Raw genomic sequence first — 17,717 nt, 5'->3', positions numbered from 1 at the left:
AAAATATCTTACTTGAGGAAAAAAAAAACAAGTACCTCTCCTAAGAAAGACAAAAACCAGGAAAAAGGTGGGAAAGAAGCGAGAGAATTATGGGCCTGGAAAATGCTTTTCTCACTCTGTTTTGCCAAAAAAGGAACCCTTGTATACGAATCAAACGCTTAGTTGGCACGTTTTGAAAAAATAAAGACACCAGAACAAAGCTCAGTTATTAATCAAACAAAGTCAACCGATTCAAAGTTTTTCCCATCGGTCCTCCCGGCTATCCATCTTCTAAACAGTAAAATTTATAAAAATCATATATACGAAGTTCTAATATGCTGTGATCTTGAATTTACTTTGTGATTTTTATGTGTTATTATTCATAAATTGACAGCACATTTTAAAAAAAAAATGATATTTCACTCCTCCTATCATTGATTTGATCAACAATGAACTCCTCTTCATACAATATCCACATTTCTTATATTAGGATTTTCAGAAAACTGCCGCACAGAAGTTTTTTCAACACACAAGAACAAGTTTTCAGCAGAGAGTGGTAAAAAGTTTGGTGGTTAATTGGCCAACCAACCATTACCTAGCCAGGTGACCTTCGAAATCAGGTCAGATTGAGCACTTACATATCAAATTTTTTAGTTTATAAGAGGCTAAAATAGAGATAATTTTTGTATGTATTTGTATTATTCTTTACAAATACATATAAAATTATCTCTATTTTTCCCTCTTACAAAATTAAAAAAAAAATGATATGTAAGAGCTAATTTTGAAGACCACCTGGTTAGGTAATGGTTTGGTTGGCCAAAAACCAGCAACCAAACTTCTTACCACACTGCTGGAAACTTGTTCTTTTGTGTTAAAAAAACTTTTTTTGGGCAATTTTCCCTCACGTAACTTCTTTTTTGCCAAAAAGCGAGTAACTCCCGATAAAACCCCGAGAATTGCTTTTTAGATCTCACTCTGCTTTGGCTTTACCGCTCTGCTGAAAACTTGTTCTTCTGTATTAAAACCAGAGCAGAGTAAGATCTAAAAGAATTTCTCACCTTCACGGGAGGGTTTATCTGAAAATCGAATTACCTGGATCCAAAAGCAAGACCATGAGTCCAGGACCCAAACTATCAACTCCATGTCAAAGTTTCGAAATCTAAAATCAAGACAGATTTGGAATCAAAAAATCCAAAACTAGAAAGAATAAAATAAACATATAAGAACAAAAGAAAAATACGTATGTACTTAAGAGGGACAAGGATAGGAAGGCTGGCCAAGCATCGGCCAACGACCAGCAACTATTGCAAAATCTTTTCAAAATTTAGCAAACGTTAATATGAAAAATTCTTTAATTCATCCTCAAATCGTTCTAATACAATCGTGATGGGGTCTAAGGTTCCCTTCCTTTTATTAAGAAAAGAACCGTCCTCAAATCCATCAAAGTTCCAGATAAAAGCCCCATCTTGAAATTCTATTTTTCAAATTCAAGGTTCAAGAATTGAATTCACAATCTAGACATGAAACGAATCTGGTTAAAAAGAAAAATATATTTGGGTGAAAGCTTGATGCATGGAAAAATATATCTGGGCAGTCCCAAATGGGAACTCACTATTTTGTTGGTATGCATAGAATTCAAAGGAACGTATAACAGATATGGGCGAATTCTTCCATACAAATAAATTCTTACAAATTCTTTTCTCAGCTTAAAAGTGTTCAGATCATTCCCTTCATGTTCTTGAAGGACGTTTAAAGAAAGTGCCAACCAAACATCTACGTCAAGCCTACGCAGTTATAAAAAAGCCAGTGAATTTTAGTGGTCTACAATACAAAGGTAAGCAGCGAACATCCTCAAGTCCAACTCCAGCAAAGCAAAGACATAGCCTCAGGTGAAGAACGAGATCACAATAATTACAAGACTCATGAATCTTGGGAACACATAAACGGGGGATACTTTGCCCTCTTAAGCCTCTGCCTGTCGCTCCCCTTCTAAAAACAAACAAAAATAAAGCTTGAACCAAGAGAAATGGTGATCAGCTCTATTGTTTCTGAACTACCAATTACATGAACATGAACGAGTCGAACATGAGAGACAAATCTCGTTTTTCCCAAATTACGTCATACATTGGTTGCTGGCAGAGGCCAAGGATTTTATTTTAATTTACCAACAAAATTTTGAACAGGCCAGAATTTTCCGGCCAGAGGTGCACCTGTCCCATGTCCTATTTCAGTAAACATTATGTAAGCACCCTCTCCATGCCCACCAGGACGGTGAGTCCCCACTGCAATAGTTACAAAAGAAATGAAGACGACCAAAATAAACACTCACCCTAAGTGCCGCTGGAACCATTAGTTTCATCATGAACACAGGGAATAGGGTTTCCTAGATTAAGTTGTATACTAACACGAGCAATGTTGGGAACCGCTTTCAGAATCTCTTCTTCAGCTTCTTTAGCAATTCTCATGGCTTCCCTGTAGTAATCAAGCCAAAAATCATAATCTGAGAAATGACGAGAAAGAAACAGAAATAACATGGACCGTATTAGGCCTAAGGTGCTCACGTGATGAGGATATTTGGTGGCATGGAGACCTGAACCTGAACTAAAATCCTCCCTTGCAATGAGTGGTATGTAATGTGCTCCACAGTCATCCTCTGGATTCAAAGGAGACAATGATTTGGAGTAAATGATATCACACAACATACAAAAGGTATGCATCTGTACCGTACAAATTACATTCAAGTACTTGTCAACAATCTACTATTTAACATGATAATCAGAAAAAAGAAAACACAGCTTTGTATTGCACCATCATTATGTGGAACTTGTCTCTTGGATGTCTGCTAGTTGGAACAGTAGCTAAATTGTACACAAGTTCTAGACAAGATGTTAACCTAACAGGCTATTAAAAGTTATGCATATATGGCCACTAAGTGTGGAGAAAGAAAAGAGGACGTAATTTAGATCATACATGGTTAGAAGAAAAGATGCTGTGTGGCTTTGAAATTGTTAATGAGAAAAAGATGGACGGTGACAACATTTGCTAGAAAAATACAGTGCCATGATGTGCATTTCTGTTAACAAAAGAAACCATCAAAGAGGAATGCTTGCAGACGCATGTGCAACTGTGGTTTCCCTCCATCCCACAGCCCGTAAGTCTCCCCAGTGCTCCGGCCCTTCTGCACATTGCCAAGTTGTATAACTCTTCACACACTTCAATTTTTAAGGGCTTAAAAGCTAGCCACCTGTAACCCTTTTGAAAAGGCTTCTCCTATCAAATTGCATTCCGAACCAAGGTTTAAGTTAAACCTCAGTCTAGCAGATTTAAGCACATTAGGGCTCATTCATTTCACCATGGATTAGAGTACAAAATTGTGCAATTGTTGAATTGTTGTGCATTGGCCAACTTAAAAGAAGGTTAAGAACTTCACTAAAACCATATGGAACACCAACAAAATGGAATTAACTGGGCAATATAAGACCTCCATCACAGTCCACATGCATACAAATATCTCCAGGTGACAAATATTTCAGGTGTATCATACCAAAGAATATTTTTCTGAAAGGACATCAGCTACGACCTCCACTTTGGCCTGTTCATTTGAAGAGGGAATTTGATTATGTCCTTCCTTCACATCCTGTTGCAAGCTTGAGATGGCATGAGAAACTTGTGAAACTGCAGGATCTGTTAAGATCAGAAAGATATTCAAAAGAGAAATTATTGGGCACGTGGGTTAACATGATAACAACTTAATTTTACAGACAATCTGCGGTTCCTACTTAACCTGTCTAAAGCGGGATGCCAGGATATAACGGTGATAGTGATACATTCTTCTAACAGGAACTCAAGAAAAGTTATACAGTTTGGTCTAGCAAAGATATATTTTACATTCCCAAAACATATGACTCATAAAAAGATATTCTCCAGAATTCTAAGCAACAAAATACCCAATATCCTATTCCAGACTCTGGGCATTACCAAGTTATAAAGGGAATCGTTACACAAAAAATTTGCTTTATGGGTGTCAGGAACCATGAATACATGGAACTGCAATATGCTGTTTGAAAATATCATTTTGTTTTCAGAATAGGAACAAAGAATTTTACCACTACAGGAAGCTAAAAAGTGGAGAAACAGGAGACAATACATTAAACTAGTTCTAAATAAACTGGAAATAAAGCTCAATTAAGGTCTGAGACTCTGTATTCAAAGCAATGGACTAATGAGTCAATTTTAATTACTTACAACTTTTGTCAACTGCACCAAACATAGCAACTGCACCAAACATATTTCTGCTTCCTCATTCATTCTTTGATAAAACATGCCTATGAAGAGACTCGCAACACAGAAGACCACCATAAAAGCAAAATTTTTTTAAGGAATAGAAGCACACACTAGAGTACTACTCTCCAAGACAGACGTATCTTTACAAACACAAACCTAGTTGCCATGGACAAGAAAATTAAGGAAACATGAAAGCCTACCTATGTGAATAAAGACTTCTGCAACCTCTCTATGGGATTTCTGAAGTTGATGGCGGACAAGTTCACCAATATTATGGGCAGCACTGACACTTAAAAATGGATCAACCTGCAGCACTCCACAAGCATCAAATAAACAATAAGCACCAATTTAATGCATAAACCTATCCAAAATCTCATGAAAGATTTATCCAATCCCAACAGCTCCAATAATAGTAATGTCTTAAGTTAAACTTATTTATGCACAGGTACTTGAAAATGCAAAAAAAGGCAAAGACTCTTCTAAGTTTTCAACAGAAATGGAAATTTCCTTTTACCATAAATTGTTACTGCAGGTCATTGCCATAACTATCAGAGTACAAGCAACAAAGGATGCAAGAATGACGAAAATGTGCTTGCAGCTTTGTCTTTGTATGTGGTACTATGCAGTCTAATCATATACTATCCCCTCACTATATGCATCATCCATTGCCTCTGCTATACATATCTGACATATGCCTCTGATGATTTTGTTTATGATATGATACTCGCACAGCAAAAATTCAAGAGCAGTGCACAGAAATATATTTCTATGGTCATGAAGTCAATAGCACCAATTTCCACCATTAATTCATCCCCCATGCTCATTTACATCAGGTGGGTTATCACTTATCAGCAAACCATAAAAGAACTCACTAGGCCTATGATTATTATCTTGATGCATTTTTCAAAAGCTACTGCACCCTGAGAATCAAGCTTCAGCATATCTAGTCAAACAAATCTAGAATTTATGGATTTATTCTGGCATGTCTGCAATTAATACACATGCATAATTAACAAATCACATGTCATGCTGTTTTTAGGCTTTTAGCACAACCAAGCAGTCCCTTTACTGCATTAAGACAAGCATCAGGTGCCATCTACACCATGTCACATAAAAGGGATGAATGGTTTACTGATTAGATGCTTTTAATTGAACATATAACAGGGAAAATGTCAAATTTCTTCTTCAGCTTCCTTTTATTTGCATCAATTTGGTAGTCCCTGTTCAAACATATTTCTCCAATAAAGAATGGTAATCCAGATCTATACTATTATTCTGATTTGCTTAAAAACCTGAGAAGTGGCTGAAATATCAATTCGTGTAACCTCCCATGTGTCAACTTTAGAACCATCTCTTTATTGAAGCCAAAAATTAGTTTTTCAATATTAAAAAGAAATGTAATTACAGAAAAGTACTGCTTTTCATTAGTCAATTAGTAAATATTTCCAAAGTCTATTTAATAAACAATCAGATTGTTCCATGCCATAAGGTCCAAGGTCACATGTCAAAATTACTCCACAAAGAAAACAAAACTCACACCTCTATGTGCACATCAAGATAAAGAGAAGAACCAGCTCTCCTTCCTCTCAAATGGTGGCATCCCTGCAACCAATAGAAAGAATGAATATTGCAGAAAGTAGAAACATCTATGAACCACGGACACGTGCGAACGAACATTCAGGTCAGACCCAAAAGACCAAGCTAGACCTGGATTCACGTCAACTCAGATCCATTCAATCAATCCTGTCAGGCCAAAACTTGAAAATTTTGTCCATTAACCCGATAACAGGCACAATTTGGATTGAACTGGATAAGATCCAAGCTGGGAACATGCACCGACCATGCGACTGCTTGGCTACATAATTAACCATCAAAAGATAAAGTGCACTTTTGTGTAGTTAACAAACCAAATGAACCCAGAATAAGATCATTATGGTTGAAAGCTCCTAATACTGAAATTTGATGCATGTAAACATGATGCAGGAGAGAGATTTACCCTAACACCTTCAACCTGTAATATTGTAGTCCTTATAGGAGCCAAAACATGTTGAGGGACCCCAGCATCCACAAGTTCCATGATACTGTTACCAAGAAAAAGGGTGTCAAACAAAGGCCTCTGAAGTTTAAAGGTGAAGATGTGCTAATAAGTTATCAAAGCATTTGATTGTCTTCACATCAATTTGTCTGCAAAAGCTATCGTTCAGCTACGTTACTTTTTCTTCTCATTGCAATATTCATAAATACACATCCACCATTCATGCATTTCATGTGCATAATCTTCTGAATCTTGTTTTACTTTGATGACAACATGGCTTCAACCTTGATTAAAGATGCAAACGAAGATTCATAAAAGAAGGAAAAGTTGTTACATTTACCTATGGTATCCGGATTCAACTCCAGCTTTCATTATCATTCCAGAGACCACAAGACCAGCAAGAGGATCCAAAACATGCATTCCTAAAATAGAGCCACCTGTGCCCATTGGGGGAAAATGTAGGGTAAGTGCAACAGTGAAACACAGGCAGCATGAGAACTCCAAAACTTTCATTATATCCTTTCACCTTTTATGCCTTTATGACGGGTAAATCCAAGGCAGCATATACTGCACAAATGGTATATGTACCACTAACACCCATGAAACTCTTAGGTGCCCTAGGACGACATATGACAAGCCTTGCCTCCTTCCCGCTTTTCAAGCAGAAGCAAACAAACTGACTTAGATAATGGCTACTACAACACTTCCACCATTTCTAAGAGGCTGTCCAAAACGAGAAGGTACCATGTGCTCATTTCAAATATATACCTATAAAATTGTGTACAATGTGAAGAGATTTACTAAATTATCCCATAATTATTAAATCATAAAAACGAGGTTAGAGGTGGCAATCATGCTACTTAAAATATATTGTTTTCCTTATTCCTTTACATAACTAAAATTACCTACAGGCTTCACATTCACTCATTTTGCTTGTTCTCCATGTGCTGTTGTTTTGGTTAAAAAAGATGAAGTGTTCATCAGTCATCAATACGTGCATGCTGATTGAACTGCCGAATTGTGGGCCAACACAACTAGGAATTTCAGTTTCCAGACACAGACAACATTATGGTCTTCACACTCCTATTATTAGTGCCTTTCCTTCCCCAGTAAGACGATGTACCTCATGTGGGTTTAATCGAGTGTACCTTTTAATAGAAACAAACCTTTTTCAGTTTTTTGACAGTGCAAAGATCATCTGATCTTTGGTTAAGGATCATAGCTGATTTCATCTTCTCATTTTCCTATGATTTCTTCCAACAAGTTCATGCTTCTTTCACCATGAAACAAGTATATTTAGCTTCCAAGGCTGAACAAGCATTGTCCTTACAATAAATACACGCATTATTGATACTCATACTTGTTTTCAGCATGGCATTGCGTTCGGCCACCACAAGCCACGGTTGGTTATCATCCATAATTATGAAGCCATGTAACGGCGTTCAAGTAAGAACAACTATCGCATAGAATGCTTTTTTATGAAGTAGTGTACATTTTTTGTGCCACTGTATGCTAATGATCTTTAAAAGAAGATCTTCAATATCAAATAAAATGATTGGGCATGTTAAAAACCATGTAAAAAAATCCAATTGACTTGCAAAAATATTGAATGCCAGCATGGAGCAACAATTACCTACACCAACAAGTGCAATTACTGATGATATAGCATCTGCACGGTGATGCCATGCATTCGCCTTCATAAGTCCACTCCCATCTCTGTCCCCTGCCCTTTTTGTAATCCAATAAAGCCTGTCAGAGTCTGAAAAAATCTTAGTATCAGAAGAACCATATCATTCTCCACAGGAAGTAAATACCATGATATGTTGAAAATAACTATGAGATGCCAGCATATTGCATTGAAATAACTTGGTTAAGCATGCAGAAAAGTGCAAAACTGCATACTCATCATATAGAAGTTAAGATTGTAGCATTTGGTATTGCATCCAAACATGTAAGTAAGGAACCATACCCTTCTTTAACAGCAATGGAAATGATTGTCATATTTAGTGCCAGTATGGGGTGATCCATGTCAATTCCATGATGATGTCCTCCTTGATCATGGTTGTCCACGAGTCCTTGTGGCATCACATGGCTGCTTATATATGAACCAGATGTCAGCACTTCCTGAAAATGAACATTTATACCATAAATTAATGCACAAAGAAGTTGATCCTACAAGAACAGAAGATTTCAGATTTCTACACGACCCAAAAACAAGATGCTCATAGAGACCATATTTCTCAAATCAACTGCTTCAACATCTGGTGCATAAGCAGAAGGAAATCTTACACAGCATCCCGAATTCCACATACAACAGTAACTGCCTTCTCGGCATCATACAGATGGGAAAAAAAAAAAACTCCCATCACCTGCATAACATCCACAGCATGCCACGCAATACCACCAGCAGTTGCCAAAAGCATGCCAGAAATTCCAAGTGCACCTAATGTCTCGAACTTGCCATGTCCTGAAGAAGACAAAGATAAGTACTAGCGCTATATTAGCTGGGCATAACAGAGGAAAATTAAACTTGAACCATGCACCTGCAGTACATCTTACAATGATGTGATGGCTTACTTGGAGAGGAAATTTCATCTTTCATCTATGACTAGGTTCCTATTGAAGGTATTGCATGTTAGGTCACAGTAGCAAGTCAATTTTTGTGTCCTTACTACCAAACATGCCTTTATTTTTTTTGCTGCTACCATCTGTCTTGGCTATGACAAACAAGGCCAACTTCTTCCTAAATTCATTTGTTGCCAAGATTTTATAAGCATCTTCATATAAAACCATTCAAAGTCATCTCTTTCCAAGATTTTATAAGCATCATCATATAAAACCATCCAAAATCACAAAACGTTTTCATGATTTCATCCCCTTGTAGCAAAAAGATGTCTTCTCACTAATCCAATGAGGACCTTTCCAGCCCATTTTTATATGGTGTAAACACATTTCCTCTCCTTTTTTACTCACTTGAATAATTCAAATCTGCATTTTTCTGTGACGAGCACCTCAGCATATGACATTGACAAAAAAACTTCTGTTAATGGAAGTCACCTTGTATTTTGCATAGCTAGTAACAATGATATTTTCTGCTTTGTTAACAACAGAAAGCGCATGCTTCCATCAAGCCAAGAAGAATAGAGTACAGTTAATGGTGCACTGGTGCTTGATAGCCTTGGATCTCAAACCTGAGGTTGATCTAAAATCTATGAGAAGTGCGATCCACTGTTTAAACAAACAAAAGCATGGAACTAAGGTGGGCCGGTAAGGGGGGTTTCAGATCTGTGGCTATCAAAACTTATTGCATTATCCTGGAAATAAATCTGCTTGTGTTCCTGGATATCTTGCTTGTACATTACTGAAAAGGAATAAATGATATAGCAATAGATCTTACACAAACCATAAAATATGACAGACCATATGGATGCTCTTTGTCCTTGGGAGCTCTTCCCACCCGAAATGATAACCATGCAAGTCCACTGAGGACCTGAAAACAACATTAAACCAATAAATGCACAAGGCAGTCTTGCAGAAATAACTAAGTCTTGCAGAAATAACTAAGTATACCAAAAACAGCTATAAGTTATTGAAAGCATTAAACGCAAAATTATCTAATTTACTTTAGGGAATGTGTAAATGGGGCACGTAGGTCCTAATGCTATGGCACAACCGTCGATATCAAACTTGAAAAAATCCATTACATCAACTTTTCCTCTATGCAGCATACCTTTTATATGTTCCCAAAATTGAAAATTTTTCTTACGCAAGATCTTCTTTGCATTTATACTCATTTTCGACCAGAACTGCAATTGGTAAGCGCACCTAAAGGCTCTCAACTCAGCAAAATGATGCAATTTAAATTAGTGGCCTGTTAACTAACCGAGTGCTGGATTATGTCATGGGTATGGGCACCCATGACAAAAACTAAGGTAGATAATGACATACAAAAATGACAACAATATAAAATATCAATATTAGATGAACAGTCTGCAAATGAAGGTACATTTATTCATTTATAGATCAGTAAACAAAATTCGCCTAGATTGTTCAAATATTCACCAAAAAACACTGAAATTAAACTCAGATTCGAGGAAGATCATGATTGATGCAGTTCATTCATCACAGTAACGTGATCATGGATTGATAGGAATGTACAAATAAAAATGGACACCCCAATTTATCATAATGGTTCGGAAGACGCCTGTCATTTGCAATAGCAGACACGGTTACAGGGGACTGATACTTCCAGAGGACCAACCTACGAATTCAACACCTTCCATCGGGAAGAAGAAACCAAGAAGCTAAAAAATGGAGTTGAGCAAAGAAATTGTATCCATCCCAAAGCTCATCGAACATCCAACCACAAAACGAACCCAAGACCCAAGATAAAACGCAAAAACCGGAAGTACGGTAAGGAAAGCCGATTAGGGTCACCACTCACAATGTCGGAAACCGAGTGCGCGGCGTCGGCGATGATCGCCGTGCTGCCGGAAAGGTATCCAGTGATGGCCTTCCCAGCAGCGAGGCCGACGTCCGCGGCGAGGCCCAATTTGAAGACGCCCTCGCTGTCGCCTGGACCATGGGAGTGGGAGTGACCGACGTGCCACCTCCGGCTGCTCTTCAAATGGTGATGGTGGTCATCATACGGCGGTGGTGGTGGCAGCGGCGGGAAGATGCCGGGGTGGTGGTGGAGGCCGCCGAAGCGGTCGGGAGAGACGTAGGCTCGCCGGCAGATGGAGAGAGATCGGCGGCTGATGGGACCCAGCAGGATTGAGCCCATGAGAGTGTCGGACAGGGGTCCTTCCGGCTCCCTCGCATCGCGGGAAGTCGGTTGCTTCCCGGAAAAGCCATTTATAGGACCAGGAATTTCCCGTTGCCCCGGTTGTCTTTTCCTTCTCCAGTCTCCACCTACCCTTGAAGCCCTGCGGTGGGGCCGTTGCCTTTTTCCCTGGTAATTTTGATAAACGCCTCTCTTTTCCGGCTATTAACAAATAGTGATCAATATTTGTCAAATTGCGACCATCCGGAACTTCAACTCCGGAATTGCTGCTAGGCCTCCTGAGCCTTCACGAAGGAATCGAGCGTCTCGTTCTTCATCATACATTGACTGGAGGTGAAAAAATTTATATTATTATTTTTTAACGAAAATCTGTAGCCATATGTCTGAAAAATGCAAAGATTAGACTATAAATTTGCAAACCTTGTGTCCGACACATTCATGAATCTCATCTTTAAAATTTATTAAGAAAAAACCGTTATTACATTCACATTGGCGGCAGCTGTTTATAGTATTGGGACAGTTTTTGGTGGTTTTAGGAACAATTTATAGTTATTTTGAATGATCTATTGTGTCTCCCTAAGTCTTATGCTAAAAATGGTTTCCCCTAAATAAACGTTAAAATGCGCAAGCCTAGTTAATCAACAAAGCTGAAACTTAAATCGGAAAACTAAATAACTCACGGGCCTCTTCTCGTCGTTATGACGAATATGAATTGCTTGGTTTTGAAATTGAAGAAGAATAAATTAAACGTAATTAGTGACGTCAAAAAATATTCCGTGATTGAGCCGGCGTATAAAGTTCCACTGTTTTCGAGCTCAGCGTAACATGCAAAAAGGTCCTCAGAAGACCAATTGGCGTGAAAACATGAGTGGCGATCGGGACTTAACCCGACAGAATCAAACACTGTACATATTGACCGACGGACAATCTATTCTTTCTATTTATTTCACATTTTTCGTTATTATAAAACTAGGAAGCTGTGCAAAAGTATTTTTAAAAAGCATAAGGAAACGAGAGGCCGACCTTTAGGTCGTAAATGAGTGAATTTAGTCTGTACTTGCACAGAAAGCCCCACGAATAACAGTGCATGCTGAGTTTAGTTGGTAGTTTTTAACTATTTTTTGTGAAGTAAACAATGTTTTTATGTTAAAAAAAATTGGGGGCAAGTTCTGCAATTTTTAAAATGTCGTTTTATTTAAACTGAATTTTTCATTAAAATTTTGACTGTCACCATAAAACATCCTTCGTATTCTAAATAATAACAAGAAAAACAAGGTTCATGATTTACTTGTCATGCCTTGCTTTGACATGACTTTGTTTTACATCCAAACATAATGCTAATTGATTTAGTTGTCCATGGGTTGTCTCATATCAACTTCTAATTTTCCAGACATGAAGATGTATTTTCTCAAGCTGTTCTTTTTTTCTTTTCCTCGAATCGTTTTCCTAGGAAAATGTTTTACCAATTCCAGGCGTGGCCTAAATACGACCACGCCACGAAGAGGCGAGAGTTCTCAAGCGGCCACAAGCGCCACGCCCTAGAGTTGTCCCTCCCCCAACATGTCGAAGTGAGTCGAACCAGTCACCAAGTGTTGCCGTACGCGTTCATCCGACGCCTTAACACGACAAGTTCCCGACATGATTCGAGGCATTTTCCGGCACCGGAATACCTAGATAATGGGCCAAGCGCTGCGCAGAGCAATCGGAAAGGGTCGGCCTCCGAGCCTCGACCCGTCTAGGAAGACCGAGCGGCCGAGAGTTGTCGTCGCGAGCAAGCCGGAATTGCCCAAAAGAGAAGAAGTACGATTTGGTGCCGCTGCAGATGCTGGTGTGTGAAATTCCTGTTTGCATTTCTCACCTGCTACCTTTGTGGCTCTTTGATCCTTTTCTCTATTGAAATTTCTTGATCTTTTGCGGGTCTCTGTGATCGTCCTCACTGAGTTTGGGCGTTTGCTTTAATCCCAGATTCCGGTGTCAACTATGGTTTAGTTCTACTTCACTAATGATCATCAATGTCCAAGTGGCCATGAACACAGCCACAAGAAGTCAAAGTGGGTTCAGCAATAATGGTTGTCCTTCCTATATACTGCAACTTCGTTGCTTCTCTTAGAACCAAAAAGTGGTAGTTGAACATAGTATAATTCAAACGACTGCTACCGCCGTCACATGATCACCACAATGCAGACTGATGATCGCGGTCGTCTTTTTTATTCAATGAGCATTTGAAAGTTGGGTTTGAGTAGAATTATTCTGAATTTTGCGAAATCGTCTAAATCTGGTTTTTATTTCATAGGAAAATGATTGCAGTCACTTGTTCTTTAGTTCGATTAGTTCTTTAGCTTTTTTTTTTCCGCCTCTCCATTGTTGGTCGCAACCTCATTACTTTGCCGCATACGGGATCGACGTATAGAAAAAGCTGTTACGAATGTGAGTCCAAGGTATGGATATTGCGCTTCACGATTGCTAGAAGTCTTTTTTTTATTTCATCTAAAGAATCTATATTTCGAGCTTGGAAGTGATGGAACTACGTAATATTGTGCTAATTTTCTTGCGTTCTCCTCAGAAGCTTCCTTCTGGAGGAGATATTGGACTCACAGGTTTGGTGGTTCGTCTATTTTATGACTCTTTAATTGAATCATTCAGACGTGCAATGTTTTATGCTACTTCATTGAATTCAACTTCCAGAAATTTAAGTTTTGTTAAACGAGAACTTATTCCGTTGCCTTTTCTGCTTCCTATACGTACATAGCTATATGATGGATGACCATTGAGTTTTTGTATGATATATGAAGTTTTGTCGATACCAATCAATTAAAGAATTGGCTGATGTTTAGAGGAATTAGACAACGTGTATTGTAGGTTTAAAACTTTAAACCTATTGATATTGACAATTTGACACATTAAAGCTTATAATTGCCATACTAATTCTGATCCTGACTTGAGACACATCGATACTTTCATCTTGTTCGCAGAGTCCTTATCAAAGAATAGAAGTGAATCTTCTGTACTGGAAGAAAGAGATCCAGAATATGATGCAATGCTGAGACAAATGGTGGGAAGGATCAGTTCAAAGCCTGGTGGCAAACCGGAAATGGGAGAGGTGAGGTTTTAGAAGTCTGTAACCTGTTGTTTCCCTTTACTTATATACATTTGTCTGTGTGTTGCTTGATGATGTTCATCTACTCTAAAAATTTAGATTGTTATATATTTATTCGTTGATGCCTTACTTGATGTTGTTCATGTACCCTAAAAAATGAAGGACTGCATAAAAAGTTGAAAACTTTATTCCATGCTTCGAACTAGTCGGCCTGTCGGCCAGCAAGTGTGTGTGGTTTCATGGAGTTGACCAGTGTTATGTCATTGTGTCTGATTTGAGAGAGACTTGGCTGGTTTCATTACGTGCATGCAACGTCACACGGGTATGTGGGTTTTGCTCACATACCCGTACCGGTATGATGGTATGGCGGTGCGCCTTGGTACGGTTCGGATCGGTTTTGAGTTAGAACTGATCCAAACCACTTTAAATGAACCCATTTTTGCCTGACGCCTCTTCCTCCTTCTTCCTTACCTTCATACAACATATCTCCAGCAAACATGGCATCTGTTTCTTATATTTATGTTACTTTTTTTTGCTGATTTCATGTATATAATTAATTAAAAATATATAACTATCGCTGTACCACCGTACCAAGATTGATGAAAATGTCGTACCCGTACCCACTTCCCTGTACCCGTACTTGTACCTATGTGACATAGCGCGTGCGTGTGAATGTGGCATTGGGGCCAGTTTTATGTGTATTGGCCCGTGAGAGATGACCGTTTGATGCCTGTGCTTGACGACCTTCATACATGCACCAGCCAAGTGGGAGGAGATCCGTTCTATATATTTGGAATTCATAGTCCCAGAGTTAAGCACATTTTACCACTTGTAGAACTGAAAGCATGAGAGTCTGAACTTGTGATGATGAATGTGGTGCTTGATTACTTGACTCTATTTTATTCTCTGTATAACACTGTGCCATCTATGACTGAGGGGAAGGCCATATTCAGATGCATATGTGGTACCATCTCACCTTATTTTGGATTTGAGTTCCAGCACTTTGTCTTCTACTCACTTTGTTACTCTAAGCAATCAAACAAAATTTTGTGCATGTATCCATAGTTGGACTGTAAATTGACTAGTGTTGCTGACCTTCTGAAGATGAGGGATGATATCCCGTTATTCATATGGCATTGGTGCCTCTTGTTAATATTTCAAGCTGATTGGGGAATGAGAGTAACATACTATGAATTATCTGGTTTGTATATTTCAAAAAGCCTTTTATCTTGTATGCTGTGCTACATGGGGGTCGCAAATTGGCTGCCACACTGGGGTTGGGGGCGCAACAGGTGTGCTTTTGGTTCGGCTGTTAAAATTGATTATTACTATACTTACACTCTAATTCAAATGCATATATTTCCTTTATATATGTGTGTGTGTGTGTATGTGTGTGTGTGTGTGTGTATATATATATATATATATATATTTTATACGCACACACGTGCACATATATAAAACACCTTGCCACACCAGCATCTGCTTTTGTTTGCAGCCAACAGTTGCTCTTATCTGATATTGTTGCAGAGCTCTTCTTGAACCTTGGACTGTTCAATGAAGACCATGTTAGTGGCTTCACTAGCCTAGCCATCTGTATATATTTACTTTCTGAAGGGTAGAAGAAGATGCAGGATATCTGAAATTCATCCCATGATCTATCCTTCAGTTTATTTCATGCTGTTTGCTATTGCTTGCTAATTCTTTCTGCAGAAAGCTTGAGCATCCGGAGGATATGTCCTCACTTCCATCATTTCTTTTTATTTCCTTTTTTTTTTCTTGATTTATTTTTGTTACAACATCATACCCTTAAAGCCCTTGCACTTCTTTTCACTAAAAAGCTGTATCTTTCGTATGCCTGTGGCAGAAGAAGAAAGCTTAAGTTCTAGGATGTGAAGCCTAAAATATTGTTTCAAATATAGCAATAGATGTTCTTTTTGGGAGGACATGAGCTCTCAAACATATCTGTCCACCTCTGCACATGTGTATCTGGTATGAGGATGTAAGTGGTCCTTGGGCACGGTCATGTTTCTCTTGGTTGTTCGAGGATGCTGCAAGATTTATTCCTGAAAGTGTGTCAGTTGTTGGCAACAAGGTGTCAGTCTCTCTCTCTCTCTTCTCTGTTTTCTTTGGTCATTCTTTTTCTATCTGTTGTCTCCAATGTCTTCACTTCTCCTGAATTTTTTTGAAAACTCCATACATGTCCTCTTTCATAGAAATGTGCTGTACTGTAAACTGCCTCCCCAACTGGGACATGGATACTGTCACTCGTCAGATTTGGATGACCTGTGGCTGTTCCAAATTGGAGAAAACTGTACGGTTTTTAATCGTTTTACCCCTTTGTTCTTGATTTCGACAAGATTTCTCCTAGAAAAACAAAATAACTTGCTGAAACCGATGATGTTCTATGAACTTTTCTCATATTAGTTGGACCATTAGTGTTTTGCTTTCAGGTGTGAAATCTGTTTGTATGTGGATGCCTTCTACAAATTGATACGGTTTGGCAAGCTTTGTGACTGCTATGATCAGTGTCTTCAACGGGTCCTATTCTTGGATTAGTAATCAGCTTGTCCTTTCTGCAGGCATCAGTTGTACAGAGATATAATAGACCTATGCCAAAACTACGGGATACAAAGCCTGGAGCTGGCTATGATGAACAAAAAGCTGTCCCCCCAGGGACGCTTAACATTGCTAAGCTGCGCCAGGTCTTCCTTTTCCACGAAGGCAAAGCAGATGGTCAAAGTAGACCTATGGATGCAAAAGCTATTGCTGAGACATTAAAAATTGACGTGGTTCATGTTCAGAGAGTTCTGCAGCATCTCTCTCTCCCTCCTGAAGGTTCCAGTGAAGGCAGCACGGACGAGAGCAGGTAGAGAGAGATTTCCTGTGAGATTCTTTTCCAAGTTTTTCTCTATAACAGCTTTCAATTTTGTATCAGCACCTCGGGAGGGACATCCAGTTTAGATTACTTGCTAGTGAGCTAACTGAGAGTGGAGATTTTTCGGTATAATAAAAATGGGATGTGAAGTCCTCTACAAAACTCCTACTGGCTCCTCGTTTGTGACTACTTGTATGTTTGTTGTTTTCTTATGCTTCTTGTGTAGAAATGCTGTGCCCCTGGATATATAATGTTGGCAGTTTGTTTCAGGGTTGAGCTGGTAGTTTATATGTTGCCAAAATTTGATCCACGGGATGAACAGGCAGTTATACTGTGGCCTGCATGCTGGTGTGACTTCTGCGTCATTATCATAGCATACCAGCCAATGTATGTCGTCAACGAACCAATACATAGCCAATACCAAGACTAATAACAATATAATGCCTTCGACTTCTGTGGTGGAAGATCTAAACCAAGGTTAGTTCATTGGTTTTCATAGCATCCAAATCAAGTCACCACCTGTCTGTATGATCTAACAGCTTGGACCACACGTTTCTATGTACATAATGAGAATACATCGATAATCATACCAAGAATTTTTGTTGCTGAGCTGTGTTAATAAGGTGAAGGTGGCAACCGTTACATCTATCATTCATAAAGGGGA

General features: G+C 38.7%; 2 protein-coding genes across 3 annotated transcripts; one reads left to right on the top strand and one right to left on the bottom strand.

The window, feature by feature from the left end:
• Positions 1-1,977: 1,977 nt before the first annotated feature.
• Positions 1,978-11,201, bottom strand: LOC116263289 (metal tolerance protein 2). Of its 2 annotated transcripts, XM_031642974.2 has the most exons (13): positions 10,743-11,201; positions 9,719-9,788; positions 8,668-8,765; positions 8,268-8,422; positions 7,932-8,047; positions 6,639-6,735; positions 6,260-6,344; positions 5,803-5,865; positions 4,464-4,569; positions 3,524-3,663; positions 2,541-2,632; positions 2,309-2,451; positions 1,978-2,201 (listed from the first exon to the last, which is right to left on the bottom strand). In XM_031642974.2, the coding sequence occupies exons 1-12, from the start codon at positions 11,079-11,081 to the stop codon at positions 2,310-2,312; spliced, it is 1,503 nt and encodes a 500-aa protein (XP_031498834.1). In that variant the 5' UTR covers positions 11,082-11,201; the 3' UTR covers positions 1,978-2,201; position 2,309. The 2 variants fall into 2 exon arrangements, with proteins under 2 accessions (XP_031498834.1, XP_031498835.1); XM_031642975.2 differs by having other exon boundaries at positions 1,978-2,451; positions 9,702-9,788; positions 10,743-10,874.
• Positions 11,202-12,590: 1,389 nt separating this feature from the next.
• Positions 12,591-17,322, top strand: LOC116261754 (uncharacterized). The gene is made up of 3 exons (XM_031640601.2): positions 12,591-12,909; positions 14,054-14,181; positions 16,758-17,322. Exons 1-3 carry the CDS (start codon positions 12,759-12,761, stop codon positions 17,046-17,048), a joined length of 570 nt encoding a protein of 189 aa, XP_031496461.1. The 5' UTR covers positions 12,591-12,758; the 3' UTR covers positions 17,049-17,322.
• Positions 17,323-17,717: the final 395 nt, after the last annotated feature.

Source organism: Nymphaea colorata, chromosome 10, assembly GCF_008831285.2.
Source record: "Nymphaea colorata isolate Beijing-Zhang1983 chromosome 10, ASM883128v2, whole genome shotgun sequence".
In the NCBI taxonomy this organism is placed as follows: Eukaryota; Viridiplantae; Streptophyta; class Magnoliopsida; order Nymphaeales; family Nymphaeaceae; genus Nymphaea; species Nymphaea colorata.
Note: the sequence above shows the minus strand (reverse complement) of the source record. Positions and strands in the feature narration are given on the sequence as shown.

Excerpts from the sequence above, each read along its gene's own strand:
- LOC116263289 (XM_031642974.2), bottom strand. The coding sequence starts at position 11,081 with ATGGGCTCAATCCTGCTGGGTCCCATCAGCCGCCGATCTCTCTCCATC. Across the intron at positions 9,789-10,742 it reads CGCACTCGGTTTCCGACATT|GTCCTCAGTGGACTTGCATG; the intron begins GTGAGTGGTGAC and ends TGTTGTTTTCAG. Across the intron at positions 8,766-9,718 it reads GGACAAAGAGCATCCATATG|GACATGGCAAGTTCGAGACA; the intron begins GTCTGTCATATT and ends TGTCTTCTTCAG.
- LOC116261754 (XM_031640601.2), top strand. The coding sequence starts at position 12,759 with ATGGGCCAAGCGCTGCGCAGAGCAATCGGAAAGGGTCGGCCTCCGAGC. Across the intron at positions 12,910-14,053 it reads TGGTGCCGCTGCAGATGCTG|AGTCCTTATCAAAGAATAGA; the intron begins GTGTGTGAAATT and ends TCTTGTTCGCAG. Across the intron at positions 14,182-16,757 it reads GCAAACCGGAAATGGGAGAG|GCATCAGTTGTACAGAGATA; the intron begins GTGAGGTTTTAG and ends TCCTTTCTGCAG.